Below are 20,995 nucleotides of genomic sequence, written 5' to 3'. Positions count from 1 at the left end.
AAACTGCCTCTTCTTTTTTGCTTGTACCAGCAAGGGAGGATTTTGCTGGATATAAAATAGGTACAGATGTGATGAAGTCTTTGCACAAGGTAGAGAAAGGAAGTAGCGTGTTTTTCAGTTTCAGATCATTTCTTCCAGGCTGTCTGCCTTCACACCCCGCTGGGCAGAGCAGGAATCAGCAGAGCCTCGGAAGCTGAGAGGCAGTTTGAGCTCCAGAGCTCTGACTGAAAAGGACAGATGGTCCCAAAAAATAAGTCTCTCTGAGTTCCCTGTAGAGACAGGAACATAATAAAGGATAAGTCAATGGTATTCTTCCTTTTTTATTTGGCTTTCAGAGAGTTGTGCTCTTCAGGGATTTCCAGTGGTTTTAAAGGCAAGACAGAACTGGGGCATTCCCGAGGACTTAGCTCGTAAACTCTGACTGAGAGAACTGTTTCTTATTTAGACTTTGTTTTGAGGTAGTGGTCTCTGCTATCCAACATATAAAGCGAACTCTCCATCTAGATCTTTCATCAAGGAAAAAGTTGTAAAATCAGACTCTTGCTTTGAAAATTAAAATTAGCACCACTGGTGCTTCTATAAGTGGTGCATAAGATGGTAAGATTCTCATAATAAGTTCCACAGAAATTTAAAACTTATTTCAAACCACAGCGATCATTAAAGCCATCTACACGCTGCATATGCAGTGTCAGAAAAGCAGTTCATTTTGTACATTTTCTGTGAGGCTGATTTCGCTGTACCCATGCTAACTGTCTGAAAGGTACTTGGTAGCAAAGTCCCTTGGCTGAATTTTTGGAAACAAAGAGAATGTAAATTAAGGGGAATATTTTTCTAAAACAATCATTTCAGGCTCTGTTACTAGAACAGAGGAGAATCTGACAGTGTTTAGTGCCAGCATTTTGCAGTAGTGTCATTTTACCACCATGTGCTGTATGTACTGAAGGTGTGGCTGTTAGTGGTGGAGCCCGGGGCATCCAGAGATGCTTTATTCATTCTTTTCCCTTTGTTTGATATCTAATATATTGTGATGCTGAGAGAAACTCAAAGACTTGTTTTTTCTTTTTTAACCAACAGTGCCAGTATACCTTCTCTTCATCATCCATCATGAATGCAAAGCCCTTTGATGCTCATATTGTTTTGGTGTAGCTTGTTAAACTTTCTAAGACTGAGATACATAGCAAGTTTTGCCATTGGCCTGTACTTAGAAGCGATTTAGTGTGCTTATAGAGTAAAAAGTGGTGGTGTCTTTGAATGTAGGAGACCTCAGCTATGTTCCTGGCGCTGCTGCTAATGTCCAGTGTGACCTTGACCAGATGCTTCTTTTCCTTCCCTGGAAAACAAGAATATATTCATCTGCCTCATAAAGTTTGAGAACAAATAGCCAAGTATTTGCAAAGGACTCAGCACAATTATGAGAACCAGGCAACTATTGAGATAGTCACTGTGAGGAGATGGGCTCTAGAGGTTTTTCAGACAAGCAGATAAATATTATTCATGTATTAAAAAAGGAAGTGCATTTCATTAGTCACATATGGATAAGCCACTTTCAGCTTTCTCTGAGTCATGACCTTGGAAGCAGACTTGCATGACTTTTTTTTTTAAAGTGTCCATGGCTATGCAGATGCTTTGGGAACTGTATAAAGAAACAAACAATCAAGAAACACAAGTATCCCTTCCAACCTCTGGGGAAAACTGCATTGAAGGAAATTCCAGCCAATGCCAAGTGTGGTGTCTCTAGAACAAGTTATTTCAATATTGCTGATGGATCTCCACACTGACTTTCTTACAAGTTTCTACAACAAATTTCATTTCTTTTCCTTCTCTTTAAGGCATGGTATAAGGAAATGAAATTATCATGTAGGCTTCTGAAATGAGAGTGGTGGTTTAAAGCTGACTTATTGAGTTTCATAGCATCTGCCTATTGCACTGTAAAACTCGTCTTTTTCAAGAGATGAGGAATTTCTGGGATGAAATTGAGGTTATAATGAACTCTCTGAGGAACTAAGAAATATTTCAGAGCTTTCACTCAAGACATTCTGTTGATGAGAAGGGAATTAACTAGTGACTAACTGCCCCCTCCCCCCCCCCCCCAAAAAAAAATCATATGCATTGCTGTAGTATTTTAAATAGTATTTACAACACCCCTGATTTCTGATAAAGTAAGTGATGGGGTCATGAGTTCCAGAGTAAAAGATGGGCAGGCCCTATGGGCATGTTGAATAGAACCTGGAGCACCCCTGTTAGGGGAGTTTATGGAGAAAGTATTTGAGAGCTTGGTTTCTAATCAGGATCTTCTTCAGGAAAGATTTTCTTAGAGGAGGCTCTGAGTGACTGTCTGCCAGCAGCTACCTGGGATGCTGATTTGCAGGTTTTACTCTGCAAAGCTGCAAAGCACTGTCCTAAACTGAAGCCCTAACACAGAACTTGGAAGTAACACAAGTTTAAAACAAACAAACAAACAAAACCCTTTTATAGGAACACAGATACAGCCATCCTGGGACATGCTATCAGAAGTTTCTGGTTATCTCAAGTACAAATTGGCAACAATATTTAAGACTTTAAGGAAAAATCACAGAAGTAGATATTAGCAATATGCAGGGATCTGACATTTTCAAAGCAGTTCATATAATTGGTTAAATTTGAGAAGGTGAACTTGAGACAGAATTCCAAATCATGATAGAATGAAAGGCAATGAAGCTGTGATTTTTTGCTTGGGTCTGTTGCAAAGATAAAGGCTAAATTTAAACTTGAGTTTGAATCTCATGTTCAAATGCAGAATTGTTTCCAGGTTGTATCTAATGGTTAGCTTCTGGTTACAATGCAAACAATTAGTTAACTGGTAGTCTGCATTAGGTTTGTGATACAAAATTCTGGTGATGTCCAAGGAAAGATTCCTGTTAACTTCAATTTGTCTTAGACAAGGTACATGATATATTAATTAAGATTTTTTTTTTTTTTTAAACTACTCAAACCTAGTAAGGACAAACAAACAAACCAAAATTGGCAGGAATGATTCATGGAACATTCTTATCTAAAAAACAGCTGTGCAAATCAGTCTATCTTCATGAATAGTCATAGAAGTTAGTAAGAATAACATCAATAGTATTCTCTGCTATTGCATTGGTTTCTGTAGGAAGTGCTTTCAAAACCAGAATTTAGTAGAGTGTATTTCTTTGTATCAATATCTGAAGTATTCCACAGAGCTTACCATATTAAAAAAATAAATAAATAAAAGGAAAACAAAAAAACTAAGAGAAGTTCTATTTTATTGTTACATTTTGTGGGATTTTTCCTGGCTGGGATATACAGGCAAAGATAAGCATTTGAAAGCTATTTAGGATTTTAGACATGACTCAGTGGAGTCATGTGTCATACTAGGATGGCCTGAATTGTGCATTATGTTAATGCATTGTTTTCCTTTTTTTTTTTTCTGATAGGTCATTGCTTGTGAACAGCAGTATGATTACTCATATGATGCTCGATGTGACGTATGGTCCTTGGGAATAACAGCTATTGAGCTGGGGGATGGAGACCCTCCTTTATTTGACATGCATCCGGTGAAAACCCTTTTTAAAATTCCAAGGTATGACACTAGATGGCTCTCTTTGCTCACTAGTTTGTTCAACCTAGTCAGGTGAAAGAAATATTTGGTAAACATCTTTGCTTCAAATCCTAAGAATCTCTCATAAGAAAACACATTAAAAAGATGTAATGTTAAGACTTTTTTTTTCAGCCTGACTTCTACAACAATTTATGGTTAGACCACCTTGAAATGATGTATAATAACATTTATTATATTCTCATTTTAGAAAGTAAAATCATATAATATCTAGGTACCTTTCTTCAAATGTGTTCTTCTTAGCTACTATTTATTTTTTTTTTCCCAAAAGAGGAAGAAGCCAACATTTGAAAATGTTGAATAATATTTTTCAGTGTTATTCTTGTAGAGTCTTAGGCTGCTTTTACTGTGGAAGAAAAACACGCAATTTTGACAATACTATGAAACAGTCTGTCAATTTCAGCAAACAGTAGTCGTCATTTATTTTTTCATTTACCCAAGAATGGTAAGATTTGACAATCTGGATCCTCACACATGGATATGAAAAGAGGATAGAAATTGCTTCCGTGTGTGGTCATGTAAATTAACTGCATTACTTCATGATGACTGCTTTTGCTTTCATTTTGTTCTCATTTCATTGATGCTTCCTGAATAAGTTGATTAACAGTGTAAAATAGGGTTTAACAAAAAGAACAGTTGTGTTAATAGGAGAAATATATCAAGAATTCGTCTGCCATTGGCTACAGACTGGCATGTACTTGTCTTTTCTACATTTTGCTTGTAAACAAAGAATTGCCACTGACTGATAACAGTTTAAAACCTTCAGCTATATGAGAGTTTGACCTTTTGTTATCTGCTCAGTTATCATGGGCTTTTAAAATTTCTTCTGATTGCAATTTGCATTTCTGATTAAGTCTATTTATATGCAGATGCAGTTGTGCTGGGTTCTGCATCATATAGTTATCTCCTTCTCCCCAGCTCAGACATGAACTGCCAACACTCTTTCCAAAATTATTCATACTGAAGCAGCAGTTCATCTTGTGTCCTTTGCACAAGTGCAAAACAGATCCTGGCAATTAGGGCAGTGAGGGAAGCTTCAGATTACTAAAGCAATATCTATAAATTTTATCAGTGCTCAAAACAGCTTGAGAGGACAGAAGTCATATCAATGGTATAAAGTAACAGCAAACAATAGGATGATACGTAGAATAAGGCTTATGGGGGCTTTGATTTCTGTCTATAGTTTCTCTCTATGCCTATTTGCTGTTGCATCTCCTTATAACTTAGCAAGACCAATATGAATTATCTGTTTTGATGAAATAAATAATGGGTACATTTACTTAATAGAATGGTAGAAGTCTTTTATACTTATAAGTCAAGGGATTTCCCTCTGCTCTGTGTTTTATGAGCTATAGCTATGCTCTGCTACTGGTTACTGCATTCATGTTAGATAAAATGGACCATGAGGAGTGTTGAGTGGCGTAAGGGACAGGGGTATGGGAGACAGAGCTTCTCTCCTGGCTCTTGTTTGAAGTCAATTCTGAGAGAGAGTAAATATGACCAGAAAGTGCATTCTTCTCTGTTGTGGTTTAACCCAGCAGGCAACTAAGCACCATATAGCCATTTGCTCGCTTCTCCCCAGTGGGATGTGGGAGAGAATTGGGGGGAAAAAAGTAAAACTCATGGGTTGAGATAAAGACAGTTTAATAGGACACAAAAGGTAGGGAAAAACAACATCAATAATAATAATGATAATAATAGAATATACAAAAGAAGTGATTCACAATGCAGTTGCTCACCACCTGCCAACAGTTGCTCAGCCTGTCCCTGAGCCTGTTCCCCCCCCACCCAGCCAACCCCACCAGTGCTGTTGTTCAGCAGGATGCCACAGGGTGTGGGACATCCCTTTGGCCAGTCTGGGTCACCGGTCCTGGCTGTGTCCCCTCCCAGCTTCCTGTGCACCCCGAGGGCAGCACTGTTCAACAACAACAAAAACATCAGCATGTTATCAACATTATTTTCATCCTAAATCCAAAACATGGCACCATACCAGCTACTAGGAAGAAAATTAACTGTATCCCAGCTGAAACTAGGACACCCTCTTATAGTAGTTTGACAGTTTAGAAGTAATCTACTATATTGCAGCTGACCTTCCAAGACAGTTCAATCTCAAATCCTCAAAGTTCAGAGATCTGGCATCTTTACACTTTTTGCTTTCATGATAATATCATGATTGTAAATGCAAATGTTAAGCCAGTTGGTCATTTCAGGCAGTTAGTATCCCAGCATGGGTTTCTCATCTCTGAATTTATTCAATACAATTTCTTGACTACAATAACGTGTAGTAGCAAGGATGTCTACAGTTTAGCTATTTTTTGTTGGAAGAACTCCCTCCTTTTATTTTTGTGTGCCACTTGCTAGCTGTGTTTGATAAACTTTGGCTGCCTTATAAGAGGATGGGGTTTAAACCTCCACCAGAGGTTTAAATCAAGCCATAATTCTGCACATCTGGTGAGATGAAGGAAGGGCTCACTCATCTGACTGCTGTCAGTACATGATGGTGACAGCGGCACTCAACTGAAGCCTGGAGCTTACTGCACCTTAGGGGTATAGTGAGAATGGAGAACTTGTTCAGCTAGGCTTTGCTTTCAACTGGGAAGTCACCATTAGCAGTTTCTGAAGTTGTGTTAGAACAGCCATTTGCCGTTCAAGCCACATTACTATTGGAGTTCAGTGGAGCTGAAGGTGCACATTTCTAATTCTGGGATTCTATCACTTCTGTGTCAGGATATAGCCTTATGTAACTCCAGCTTTGTGTATGAGCCCATACTCTACTTTTTGACAGAGACATGTAATTTAATTTGTTAATAACCACTCCTCTTTCAGCTGTGGTTTCTTGTGGTTTGATGTGAAATTGGCAAATCAGGTTTCAGCTATTGTTCAATTACTAGTGTACTAAATTCACTAAAACAAAATGGCACCACATCACATTTTAGTGATGGTGTAACTTTGGTACCCTACAGTCAAGCTCCATTTTGTCTGGAAGCATAAAAAGATACTGAGAATAATGAACAATAAATGTCATGTGTTATTGACTTCCTGCATATATCTGATTTCTCTATGTTTTCTCCCATTATAATTTTTGATGATTGGATTGATTTGACCTTGGTTTCAAGAAGAAGGGGTGAAATTGCCATTCACAGTAAATGACACTTGGACATCACTCAGGCAGAGTTACCTGAAATTGTTTCCTTGTTCTCTTACATTCTTGGCTACTATAGATCTGTACTTTTCTATTTATACTACTTTCAGTGTGCTAAACTGGTCTGATTTTTGTGCTGCTGATTTCTTTACATTAGCAGAAAACTTTTCAATACTTCACAACTTTTATTACCAATGAGTGAATAATCTGTTTTCATGAATGTACCGTAAAATGTTAGTTGCTAAATAATAATAGATAGTTAATAGATAATAAACTAGATAATAAAATCTGTATGTGTGTTTCCACAGAATTCCTCCATTCCCATGTCGGAAACTAAAGTAGTTAAGTTTCTGTTGGTTTAGTTGTTGGCCTTTTCTCTGGACAGTCAGTAGGTGTGCTACTAGCCTTGGCTTTGAGTATCAACTTGGTGAGTTATGGACCTAGGTGTTAGTCTAAAATGAAGTGCAATGAGATCTGTGCAGTTTACTTTGACTTTATAGGGTTTGAATCAACCAATGAATGAATGATTTTGTACTGTGTCTCAGCAATTACATACCCCCAAAATCTCTGGAGGCACCTTCTGTCCTTCTGTGTTGAACGCAACTTGTGCTAGCAAATGATACACAATTAGGCTTTTATGTTTTTTTCTATGCTATTTTAAGCAAGAAAATGGGAAAAGATAACAGTAGTCAAACATGATATGCTTTTTGGATTCTCTAAATAAGAAGAAAATAAGGTAGTAAATTCAGTTGTTACTAGTTACAAAGCCTAAATGTTCTTCCAGTAGGTAACAAATTACAGTTTTCTATTCTTTCTATACAGCAGTTAGAACGATAGTAGGGAAGGTCAGAGTGACATTGCTTTAGAAAATAAAATACTCAGCAAAGCATAGTTAAATTTCAATCCACAGGAAACTCTGCCGAGGAATTAAATCTTTATTCTAAAACTTAAGATTTCTGTTTAGCTTATCACCTCGAACTAACACAGGTCCATGTCTCAATTCTGTAACCTGAGCCAGGAATGTACAAAGCACTGGTTTGAACAGACCAGAGATCTGCAAAGGAGCATGTCTGTGTGTATATATCATAGGACCCCCCCCCGCCATGTTTGGGCATTGTTGCAAGGGGAGGCCTCTTATGCCCATTTAAATCTAGAATTATCTTTATCATTTCTATTTCAAATACTTTACATTCACCTCTTCAGAGGACATTAGTGGAAAAAAACGTATCTAGTTGCTAAAAACATTCTCTCTATCCCATTCTAGGTATATATCTCATTGAAAGACTGTTTAAATTAGGATTTTCTTATAGTTTGCTATACAAGATAGTATCTATAAGGAAACAACAGGGCTTGTAGTGTCAGCCCTGTGAGCTGACAAATGAGACTGGCAGCTGGTCCAGAAGAGAAGTAACATGGAAAATCCTGAACTGGTACCAACATATCTGATTTTTGTGTTCTCTGTCAGTGCTCTGAGGTTCTTAGCTCTGTACTTTCATAACTGTATTTATCTGGTAGTTTTAACATCTCTGTCCTTATAGTGTTGCTGGACAAAGATTCAGATACTTTCGTCTCTGATCTGGATCCTGTCTGCTGAAAGTGCTTCTTTTGGCTGAAGATAGTTCTTAACAGGACATTCTAGATAACAAGGCCTCAGTCATGTCTGTCTGTCTCCTACATCTCCTCAACACGAGCAGCAACTGTCTTGTCAGAATAGGACTTACTCTTTCTTATTTGCAGTTCTCTTCTCCCATCTTGGTTGGGGTAAGGATTTTATTATGAAAATTCTAGTGGAAGGCTCATAAATGCTTCTGATAGATAAATAGCAGTAGTTGAAAGGCTGCAAACAGATGTGTTACTTCCTGTTCTCCATTTTTAGTGTATTTTAAACTGTAACTACTAACTGCCTGCAGTATGATGTGGATGACATATGTTCACTGATGACCTGACAGTGATGATCCTTGTCCTGAACAAGAGACACGCATGTGCTGTTTCTCACACTTAGAATTCCATCTAGCAGCTACCAGAAATCTGTTTGAGCAAAACAATATAAAGCTTTCTTTTCATTGAGTCCAGCAAAAGAAAACATGATTAGAGATTGAATTTATCTCAAAAAGAACTGAATTTCAGAGGGCAAGTGAACACTCAGAATTTACTGAGTGTCTGAAGTCAGGCATGAAAAATAGGTGACTCCAGTGTGCTGCACTCTTCTGAAAACCTGACCATTATTTCATAGTAGGAGATGCTGGATGCTGAACATTTCTGAAAATACTGTGTTTTTTTTTTGTTTGTTTTTTAAGATATGAAGTGTTAACTTTGTATTTTTGATAACGTAGCATGTGCTGTTGGCCAGATGCTTAAGCATTTTTCAGTGGTTAACCTCTTTTCTTGTCCTACAGAGAATATCTAATAGCAAAGATGGAGAGAAGAAGAAAATGTCAGTTAAATTTTAGGTGAGATATTTCATTAGACACTAGCCTTCTGGACCTAATCTTTGTATTTATTGTGTGGATTTGGAAGAGAAGGGGGTGTGTGTTCATGGATTAATGGAAATTTTAAAAACCATTCTCATTCATGAACACTTTATTATATGAATGTGCACTGTTTTGGAAACAGTTGTGATACTACATGCCCGAGTCTTATTCTTAAAAATGCTAATAAGAAAGGAAGCGTTATCTTAGAGAAAATGTTATTGTTCTGTTTTGCAATGATGTGAACATAGTCCCTCATCAAAACGATTTCTTGGATCTAAATCATAAATCTCCTGAAAAGGGACCTCCAGTGCCTACAGATAGTGATAAATCATACTGAGAAGACACTGAACCATGAAACGATTCTGTTAACATATCATCTGTCTAGGAATATATTTTCAAATCTCCAACAGAAGGGTCTAAATTATGAATGGAAGAGGGCCTAACAAAGTTGGTAGTTTGGGAGTTGATACTTTTAACCTCTTCCATCTGCTGCCACTACTTAGGTGTGTCTGTTTTGGCAAAATACTACAAAGTAAAAGATTGTCAAATACTATTAGACCTCAGCTTTTTGAAGTAAAATAGACGCATAAATTCTTCAAACAATGTTGTGAGAAGTGTAACATCATATCAGTGTTATCTCTTAAGGTAGCAGTGATTTGAAATTTTGAAAAGAAAATTTATGTCTATGAAAAGTAACATGGCAAAGAGGAGATAAACAATGTACATTGTAGTCTGGAAAGGGTATTTACCAGTGGAAAGCGAGGATTTTAGACCATGTTGTACAGATCCTTTGTTTCAGGATCTGGCTCTTTATCATCCTGTTTACCCTGTTATCCTGTTTACCACAGGAATATGGTAAATTTAGAGCAATTTTCTAGGCTCGCTGACAGCTAATATTAACAGAAACTGAATCAAATTTTCCTCTCATCTGTATCGGTCAAGTATTGCTCATCTGAAAGCAGGAGAAGACACCTGTCTCCCTTCTCCTGTAGGTGAGATTGAGGTTCCTCCCCTCTGGATGGCAGCACAACCCCCTGGTGTATCAGTTGCTTCTCCTAGGTTTGTATTGTAAGCAAACTTGCTGAGGGTGTATTCTGCCCCATCAACCTGATCGCTAGTGAAGATGCTGGACAGGACTGGACTCAATATTCACCCCTGGGGTATGCCACACTACTGATGTCCAACTAGACTTTGAATCACTAATTGCCACCCTCTGGGCTTGGTCATTTAGACAGTTTTTGGTCCAACTCACTGTCTGCTCATCTAGGCCATGTGTTATCAGCTTCTCTGTCAGTTTCTTGTGGAAAACTGTGTTAAAAGCCTTACTGAGTCAAGGTAGGACTATGTCTACTGTTCTCCCTTCATCTGTTCTTTACTGCATAATTGTAGGGGCTCTTGGCACAGCTTTTCTAAAGCTTTATAATGCCTCTTGGTTCTTCCTTGGTGAACAGAGTCTGATGAGAGTTAGAAGTTTGTCTCTGTAGGTACCCCTACCCATTGAGCATATATGTTCAATCGTATGGTGGTAAGGAAAGGGAAAATCGAAGTGAAGGGCTTCACTTTGCAGAAACCAGGTGGTTTCTGCAAAGATGTAATTCTAAAACCCCAGGTCCATATTCAGGTAAGCCAAGGAGCAAGATGGGTGAATATCCTGGCATTTTGTTTGTATAATCTGACAAAACATGTATTAATTCCATGGGGAAAGAGTGCTAAGAGGACAAGATGTTTAAATGTTACTGTTATCACATTGCCTCACAGTTTACAACATTACCAAGATGTGCTTGATTAGGGACTCTGTCCTTCTAAAGATGTATAGAAGTTATATGTTACTAAGTCATTTCCAGCAGGTATATGAACTGCTAAAAGTCAAGTTTGTCCTAGAGTTTCAATATCAGACCTGAATAGACTTTTCCCACGGTTGAATTGAGTAATGAGTGTCTGGTAGTAGTATTATTTTCCTTACATCATCTATGTCTAAAAAGCAGAGCAGTTTGTGTCTAAGATCATATCAAATATGTATGGATAACTAGTCTTTAAATCTGGCAATACATCTAAAAATGGAAGTATATGCAGTTAGCAGATATATCATAGTAAAACCGTTCCCATTACCTTATACCATTTTAATATATTTGAAAAAGTGGCAAAATATTATAAACATTTTCTGTATACTACATGAGATAGTAGAGATTAAGTCCTAGAGTTAAATCATCGTGGTGCAATTTCCCTCCTGTCTTTCTTTAGCTAGTTAGTTATCACATAAACAATTACATAGTTGCATATATTATCTTATTGATTTTGTCTTTCTATTCCATTTCATAAATTGTTTGCAAGTAGAATTTGATTTTGCAGTTACATTCTTTCCTCAGATGTATTCATAGAATAATTTCAGCAAGTAATTCACACTCTGTGGCTTGTTGTTGAATAGCCTGTTATAAGCATTTACTATTTCAGCTGTTAGGAAGGACTTTGCCTAAGTAGTGGTTGCCATTTTGTGATTGGTTAAGAGTCTCTCCTCCAACTGGCTTTCTGGTGGGTACAGGCAATTACAAGTAGAAGGGCATTGTTTTATATTTATATTCTCCAGTGCTTATTTAAAATAGGCTGTTTCAGCAAACATTCCTGCCAGTATATCTGTTGCTAAAACATTCAAGGAATTTACACGCACAAGAGCTAAAATGTGTGCAGCTGAAATGAATTCATTGAGAAACTCAAATGAATAATCATGAAAATAAACATGCCCAGCTCTCAGCCACTTTCTGAGCAAACAAGAAAAGAATCATCTCTCGTATTGTGCTTTATTCTCAGCACTGCACTCTAACCCTCTCAGAGCTCTAGGTAGAAGCTGAGATGCCTAGCAGATGGTTTTAGTGACTCCATATGCCATTCATTTCATGCATTAAATGCACGTAAACTGTTTTAGTCAACCAGTTTCTGAAGTAAATTACTACTTTTCAAAATCCATTGCATAAGTAATAGCAGACGGCTAAGATACAGTAAGTGCCATTTTGTTTTGCTCTAGTGGAAAATTTCATGCTGACAAGGTCAAGCCCTGCAGTCTGAGAGCAGTCAAGTGATGAAAGGCGCATCCAGCACAAGGAGAGGTGGTAGATGGACATCTACTAACTGTTGTCTCCTTCAGGAGAAGTGAGGATTTTAAATGTAGCTTAGATTTATGGAGTTGAGCTAGCTACAAAATATTGCTTTAATTATGTAAACGAAAAATAGATTATTTTTAGTGTATTTTCAAAACTTCTAATTTCTTGACAATTTATATGGAAGCACAGTAGTTAACAGCATTGTCTGTAGTTGTCCTGTAGTTGTGAAGGCAAGAAAATAATCCTCGATACAGCAATTACGAATTTTAAGGAAGTTCTTGTCACAGTGCCTGGTAAACTAGAGGTTGTAATGGAGAAAGTGTAGAATGGCTGAATATTTTTTTAGTACAGGGAAGTACTTGTGCTCTGCATTTGAAATGAGTTTGAAGAGAGAGTGGGAAAATCAGTCAGTTATAAATAGTTAACAGCCAATTTTCCACTATTCAGCCAAGAGAACAGCTTCCTTCTAGGCAGATAATTCACATGTAATATTGCTTTGCAGTAAGACATTTTCTGTTCAGATATTTTTATATGATTGATTAATATACTATGCTATGGAAATAGATTCTTAGGCTAAAAATAATTGAGATAATCTCAGACTCAAATTGCTCAGTAAAGAACTAGGTAGCTACACTTTCAACATATAAATCTACATCATTACTAGAGGTTGCTGAGAGGCTCCTGATGCCTTATTAGATAAGGTTTAGATAGATTACCTGCAGCACTAAACAATTTACTGAGAACAGAAAATGGGCTTTCAATACAGTCTAGAAATGAAACATCACAATTATTTGAGATCCTCTGTAACCTTGGAAACAATTGGGAGCAGTGACATCAGCAACAATTATGTGCAATTTTTGTCTTTAGTTTATCACCAAGGTAACCAGAGAAGGTTTCCCTGCTTGAAATTTTAAGAATGTCTTGGTTCAATATTAAGTGAGCATGCATGAAGCAAGCTGTTTAGAATCTGTTAAAATTGCATTATGTTTCCCTTTCAAAATGCTCCATCAGGATTTAAATTGTGTAAACTCAACTCATCTCTCCTCCTCACCCCCAGCCAGCCCCCTTTTGGAACAGCTGCAGGCAAATGAAGCCTTCATTACTGTGTTAAATTCATTGAATACTGGAAAGAAGGAAAACACTGAATTCCTGTTGCTGGCAACAAATACCAGATATTGCAATTGTATGTAGAGGCTACAAATTGCCCTACGTTGTTTTTGAGGGTGGTACTCACCCACAGTTGTGGACTGATGATATTCCCACATCTGACTTGCTCAGGAAAGCTTTGCATTAAAGTCTAGGTTCCTAAGAGACCCTCAGACAGTGCTGCCTGAGAAATATATTGGATCAGTGATTCCCTTAGATTCCCAGGCCATGAGGCATCCTTCTTCAGCCTGCTTCACCTTGTGGTTGTGTCAGTCAGCAATGGTCTAGCATGATATCCATCTTCATGCTTGCTCCAGAGAGGGTTTTTTTTTGCTGCAGTGGGCCTTGGGGAAGGCAACATTTGAATTAAAACCTTGTTGTATAGGGGAAAAAGCTATATTCCCATTCATAATTGCAATGAGACAGGTGCCATAATGCTGATAGGGAGGATATTCAGGCCACATCTCTCATCTATGTGTAGTTCAGTTTTAGAGAGACACATTTTACTAGTAAGTGGTGATTATCATTGAGTCATGGAGGTAAAAGGGCAAGCTGCAAAGAAGTTGTCTTTTAGTTTTTAGTTTAACACTGGAACACAGTCTCAGGTTAAAGCCACATCAAACGGCAATTTAGGAATATATGTATAGATTTAAGTTGCATATTTTACCTGTGATGTCTCTGTCAAACATTTCGTTTTTTGTGTGCATACATGTTTACCCATAGATTGCTGCGCACACAAAACACATTTATGTTCTGGTAAGTTATTGTGCATTAAGCTTATCACAGAATCATCTAGGTTGGAAGAGACCTCCAAGATCACTGAGTCCAACCTCTGACCTAACACTAACAAGTCCTCCACTAAACCATATCACTAAGCTCTACATCTAAATGTCTTTTAAAGACCTCCAGGGATGGTGACTCAACCACTTCCCTGGGCAGCCCATTCCAATGCCTAATAACCCTTTCAGTAAAGCAGTTCTTCCTAATATCCAACCTAAACCTCCCCTGGTGCAACTTTAGCCCATTCCCCCTCGTCCTGTCACCAGGCACATGGGAGAATAGACCAACCCCCACCTCTCTACAGCCTCCTTTAAGGTGCCTGTAGAGTGTGATAAGGTCTCCCTTGAGCCTTCTCTTTTCCAGACTGAACAATCCCAGCTCCCTCAGCCGCTCCTCATAAGACTTGTTCTCCAGACCCCTCACCAGCTTCATTACCCTTCTCTGGACTCGCTCGAGCACCTCGATGTCCTTCTTGTAGCAAGGGGCCTGTTTTTGCTGGGCTGTCAGTGTACAGGCAACTTGCCATGCTTGTGTCTTTGAGATCAAGTTAGAACTTCATTTTTCAAGGAAGGTAATACAGATCTGATCGTGTTTTGAGTGCAGTCCTGAAGAAATGAAACTAGATTTCAAACCATTAGCCCTGGGAGTTTCCAAAACATACCTCTCAGCCTATGGTTAATGTTGGAGTTCAGTAGCCCACATCGCTTACAGTGAATCAAAAAATTTAATTTAAACTTTTTGCTTGAAAAAAGATAATCTGCTCACATACTTTGGTACTGCAGAGGGAATAAGACACCTCACACATTTCACAGTACCAAAGGCTTTCATGCGATGTAATTGAAAAATGGATGCCTTTCTCAGAAATAGAATATTGATGTTCATATTTGTAATGGAATTAATTCACTGACTGATAGAAGCAGAAGAAAATGGAAGCCAACCTTTTTAGATAGCAGTCCTAGACTAGCAAGATTGTATTTATCTTTAGGATTGCAAAGAATGTGCAATTGTTATTTTTTTTTTTATTTTTCTAATAATAATATGTCCCCAAATACCGATGTGCTTTGACCTCTAAAGTCTTTACCAGAAATATGGAATAACAAATAATCACACTATTTGCAAACATGCTTGGTGAAAAGGAGCTGTTCCTTGAAATATATTGATTCACTTGTTACAGTTTTCAGTTTGATTAATGTTAAAATGCCATGCAGTATATTTAATCATTATTCATGATTAGTGCAGTAATAATGCACTGGGCATATCTACACATTTACTATTAACAATTAATGTCTTATATTTCTTTCCCATCATAGATGCAATCATAAGGTAGAACTCATAAAAATTTTGAAGAAATATTTATTGGAGTAGACACTGGTTATAAATCTTGATAACTAGGATATTCAGGAAGTTAATAATGATTTTCATAGGTTTATTTTATGATAATGAAAGGCCATTTAGATTATAGCTGTGTTGCAGCTTCTCTCAAGAATCTGGCCAGGAGATGCAAGTTTTCACCAAGAAAAGTTTTCACCAAGAAAAACTCTCAGGCAAGAGATGAAGTACTGCATTCTGTGCCGGGAGACCACATTTTACATATGAACAATCTGAAACGTAGTCAGACTAAACAACTGTTGGACTCCAGGTCTACAAACATTACACTAGTACTGTGTGAAGAAATAGCAGGCAGGGAAAGGAGAATGGAAGAGGAGGAAAAAAGTGATTAATGATATGGTGAATTGGTCTGTAAGTCTGGTCCTGTGACAGCACCAGTATTTACATGGAGCTATTTGACTGACAGCAAATGCCCCGTGTGAAGGCCTGACTGGATAAAGTGCTGAGCAACCTGAACTGGGCTCAGAGGTGCTTCTGCTTTAAGCAGGAGGTTGAACTAGAGACGTCCTGAGGTCTTCCAGCTTGCATTAGTCTGTGCTGTGGTAAAAAAGATTCTTGTCATCCATGCAGGTCTATAAGTGGAAATTTGGGTAGTAAACAGATAGAAGATAAATACTTCACTTCTTTATCAAGTCTGAATGAGACAATAATTGGACTAATTGTCTGGTTGTTAGTAACCAAAATAAAATAAAATTGAGGGCATGCAAAAGATAAAAAATAAAATTAGCTGAGAAGACAGGAAAAGAAGCTGGTAAAACTGATCAAAACCAAGTGAGTTTTCCAGGAAAATTGTGATTATTTTTAATGAAAACTACTCTTATATTGAAAAAGTGTGTCAGTATTTTTATAACATATCCAAGAGAAAGTTAGAAGCAATTTGAGCATAGCTCTGGTTTTCTCTAGGATAGAGGTATTTAAGGTTGGCAGTTCAATCTGCTTGGCAAGTGGATGATGAAATCCAATGACCGAAAGCTGTATTTAGAAAAATTTAAACAGAAAATACATCACTTTATTTATGGGAGCAGTATTTTAGCAGGCACGCATACCCTGATGAACAAAATAAGTCAAGTATGAGATGGTGGTGGTGGTCTATTCCAGGCTTGGAACTGGGAGTCTGTGTAAGTATAGCTGCTTAAAACAGGATCAGAAGTGTTAGTGATGCACGTACGAGAGAACTGATTATTTTGGGGCTTGCCTGATGGCCTAGCTCCAGTACTATATGAAACATTTTTTGAAAGGAGGACACACGGTGTTGTCTTCTGCAGTATGATTGTAGGAGAAGAAAGCCTCAGACTATGGCTGGAAAATCAGACACACGGCAAAGGGGAGAACAAGACATGTCTGTGAGAGCAGGGGGGAGCCTGGTTGAAAGCAAGTATTGTGTTTTTGGTAAGGGAGTGCATAAGTTTTTGTTTTTGTTTTTCCTGTGCAGATGGTGCTTTTGTAACCTCGTGAGGGCAGGAGCATCTCTCTTCTTGAGAGAGTTAGTGTCAAGTGTTTTGGTGTTCAGCAGCAGTCTCGAAGAATATTAGGAAAAAATAGTTGTAACAGCTTTCACCTTTCTACCTGGCTGACTAAAATGGTTTGACTTTATGCAGTTTAGTTTGGTTAAATTATCCAAAATGCTGCTTCTAGGTTTCTTCATTCACAGTGTAGGTTAATCAGATTCCCTTTTACCAGACTATTCACATAATAGACCAAGCGCTGGGTGAGAATGTGCTGAATTACAAGAAGATAGCTTTATTGGGCAAGTTGATGAACCATGATCTGCTGCTAGCATGCAAATGTGTCAGACTTCTTCAGGCAGCATCTGCTTGAACTGTCTAGGGAAACCAAAAGAACACTAAACATCCTACGCTGGAACAAAAACAGAGATCTGACTTGGTGAAAGTGTAATTTTCTTCTCTGTTTAGTCATGATACGTGTGTTTTGTTTTGTTTCTATTTGAATGCTCATGTCATGACAACATATATAATCGCCTCTTAGTTCCTCATAATTGATTACTGAGAGGAAATTTAGGAAAGAAGCAAGGTTTGTGTTCTATATTGTTTCCCGTATTTTTATTATTATAAAAATATTTTACTTCTCAGCTCATTTATTTTAAAGTTGGCTTTAAATAAAAAATAAAACAAACAAACAACCCTCCCCCCACTGGATTCTTGCATTGGATATTCAAGCCTTGCAGAACCTATAATGACTTTTTAAAAGACTCCTCAGATGCAGTTAGTGCTCACTCAAATCAAATATGCAGTAATGCTCTTTGTGAGAGCTCTCTTTGAAGCATATCTAACTTCTTCAGTTTGGAGGATCTCACTAAATCTGTCAGAACTCTGCACTCCAGAAAAAAGTGGGGAAGACATGACTATGTATAGTTTAATTGTTGTTAGGTGTCTAAAAGGACACATGCATTTTATTCCCCACATATTTATTGAGGAAATAAGAGTGTTTGATTGTAGATCACAGCTGACTGTATTTGGAACATAAGTACCTGATGTTTTTTAACATTTTAAAGGTAAAACCGTGCTGTAATTTGGATTCTTGTTCAGTGTGTTAATATTTACTATAGAAAAAGACAGCTAAAACACGTTTGTATCCAAAACAATTATTGCTATTGCATTCTGTACATTGTTTACACCATGTTTTTCATTGATGTTCTCAGAAGATTAAATCCTTTCCCAGTTAAAGTTGGAGGCAGAAATCTAACGATTTTTAGGGCACCCAAATTTCACCTGATTTTTTTCTTCCACAGTTTGAACAACGTGCTTATCTCATACCCGTTTCTTTATCTTAAAGTATTCCTCCTGTCCATTCTTTCACCACCAGTTACTTTGGAGTTTTTACCCATTCCCAGGATATTGCAGTCTATCATGCGGTAGTTTGCATTCCATAGTAGTCACAAAAGTAACAGTCTTCAATGCATTTATTTTTAAAAGGTCTGTATTGTACTTCTGTTTCCTAGATTACATCCTTGGCTATTTTCTTGTTTCATCTCCCTGTGTCAAATGCCAATGTTCTCTTAACCCATACAGAATGATTTATGTCAGCTCTTTCTTGTCTTCCAACAGTGTTTCATCACTGTGCTGCTTTAAATGTTTTAATTATCTCTCCTCTAAACTTCTTGCTTTCTCAAGTCTGTCCTCTTCGATCTCCTCAGAGTGTTTAGGGATGGTGCTTTTGTTTCATTTTGGTTTTTTTGGTTGTTTGTTTTGTTTTGCTTTTTGTTTTTGAGAGAGAGAGAGAGAGAGACTACTCTTTCTTTGCCTTTGGTGATCTTGGTTTGCTTGTCACCTGTGTTTATTAGTTTTCACTTCAGTCGTAATCTACCGGGATTCCTGAGTCATACAATGTTTTATAAGGGAGACCAAAATTCAAATGTTTTGAAAGCGAGCTTATTGGAAGGAATAGGACAGGAAACAAATTCCAATCCACATACAGTCCTTATGCTCAGGAGGCGTGTTATCTGGTAAGAGAATTCCGTTAAAAAAATAAAAAAGGTATTCTTACAGGTCTTCTACAATTCTTCATGCTTCAGTACTTAGTGAATTTCTTACAAGGGGCATGATAAAGATTCTAATGGTTCATTGGAAATGTGCCACCATTAACTAATGTATTCCTTCTGTAAGTATTCATTTCTGAACCAGACTGGTATGTGTATCAGAATAATATCAGTTCTTAAAATGCTATGAGCCAGACTAAACTGAAAGCAGTGAGTAAGGTGTGAGTCATAAAAAGTATGAATAAAGAGCAATCCTTGTTTCCTGTTGAAAATATAGAGTGTAGGTGCTTGTTCTCATCAACCATAATGATTGAATTCCATGTTCAGTACTAGCCATATCAAGCATATAGTAATAAACTTCTTTTATGAGGTTATTGTTGCGTTTGTTCGTATTTCCATAGAGCCTCAACTAAGAAAAGGTTCATCTCTCTCTCAGAAATGGAAGGATAAGAAAGTGTCTTCCTCTTTGAAAATAAAAGCCAAATTAGTCGATAAAGAAATAAAAGTAAAGAAGTACAAGTAGCAAAAAGTTTTGCCCAGTATATCATAGAAGTTTACTGGCAGAGGTGGTTGGAACAGAAAATTTTATATTCTGATTCCTTGTTCAGTACCTGAATGAAGCTGCCTTCTTGGGATGAAAATTAATCTTATGGTTAGTATTTTTTGGCCCCTGGAATGACAGAGTGAAATTACCCTCGGTGAGGATGATGTTGCTTCTCTGTTGTAACAGTATCCCAATTTCTTCTGACCGTTTCTTGCTTTTTCCACTTGCATTTTCCTGTTAACTATATCTCAGTCATCTCTTATTAACTGCTTGTCTGAAATTATCAAAGACCTTTTATTTATGTTAGTCATATAAGTTCCTTTTCCTCCACTTAAATAAACAATTTGCAGCATCTCAGCCTTCCTCTTGTTGAGCCAAATTTTAGCTTTCCGAGAGTGGACCAGCTCCACTGGGCAGAGACCTCAGGCTGGTGGCCTACTCAGGCCTCATCAGCTAGCTGCCGTACAATGGGGATTTGAAACACGTACAGTTGAGGACTTGCCCTTAGAAATTTACCTATGCAATTTTCACTTTAAGATGCTTCATTTTCTAAGACAACTCTACAAATATGCAGTGTAATTGCAGTATCCTACTGTTCCAACTACAGAATTTTAGTGTCTAGACAACACGATATGCGTTTCAGCCAGGCACAGAAATATTACTGTCCCATCTTTATTTCTTTCACAACTGTCAGTTCTCTTGCTTTGCAAATTGACAGAGGCATGGTTTTAATAGAACAGCAAAATACTGTATTGCAGTTAAGATGTGAACTGATTATAAATAAAAATCTCTATTGTTACTTCCTCAGTTTCAATTGCTGTTAATTTGCTTGTGCCTCTTTAGCTCTCTGAAACTTCTGTGAATAAATGAGATGACAAAGCATAATTATAATTCCATTATGCTGTCTGTTTTAAAGCTTGACCACTGGAATGCAAAACTGTGTGAGTTCACCTCCATCAAAAAATATTTCTGAAATAAAATACTTGTTTCTGTCTCAGTGAAACCAGAAACTGAAACTGGAAACTGAAGAGTAAATGACAGGAATAAATGATGCCTTGTCAAGTCCTGAAAAAGGCTAATGAAACCTTGCAGCTGCCAAATCTGACTGAAACCAGTGACCTGTGAATTGCAATGTTCAAGGGAAAAAGTCAAAGATAATCCAGATGTTCCCAAGCAGACCACTTCACAATACTTTTTCATCCATTTTCTTTGTCTGTATAAAGTTTAAAAAAGGAAAAAAAGAGAGATTTTTTTAATGCATTTTCTGAAGGTGGTTATTTGACATTCAAAATCATTTAATGTGCTTAGCACAT

The 20,995-nt window shown here is 37.4% G+C and overlaps 1 protein-coding gene across 11 annotated transcripts in view; it reads left to right on the top strand.

Annotated features, from left to right (window-relative positions):
- The window catches only part of MYO3B (myosin IIIB), a 213,926-nt gene that overhangs the window by 43,706 nt on the left and 149,225 nt on the right, over positions 1-20,995 (top strand). For all 11 annotated transcript variants that reach the window (XR_005821290.1, XR_005821291.1, XM_040562175.1 and 8 more), the window contains one exon: positions 3,438-3,583. Coding sequence is in view for 9 of the 11 variants with exons in the window: in XM_040562175.1 (XP_040418109.1) it covers positions 3,438-3,583 (146 nt within the window). In the remaining 2 variants the exon portion in view is untranslated. The remainder of the gene's footprint in view (positions 1-3,437; positions 3,584-20,995) is intronic.

Source organism: Cygnus olor, chromosome 6 (genome assembly GCF_009769625.2).
Source record: "Cygnus olor isolate bCygOlo1 chromosome 6, bCygOlo1.pri.v2, whole genome shotgun sequence".
NCBI lineage: Eukaryota > Metazoa > Chordata > Aves > Anseriformes > Anatidae > Cygnus > Cygnus olor.
This window is presented reverse-complemented; position numbering and strand designations above follow the sequence as displayed.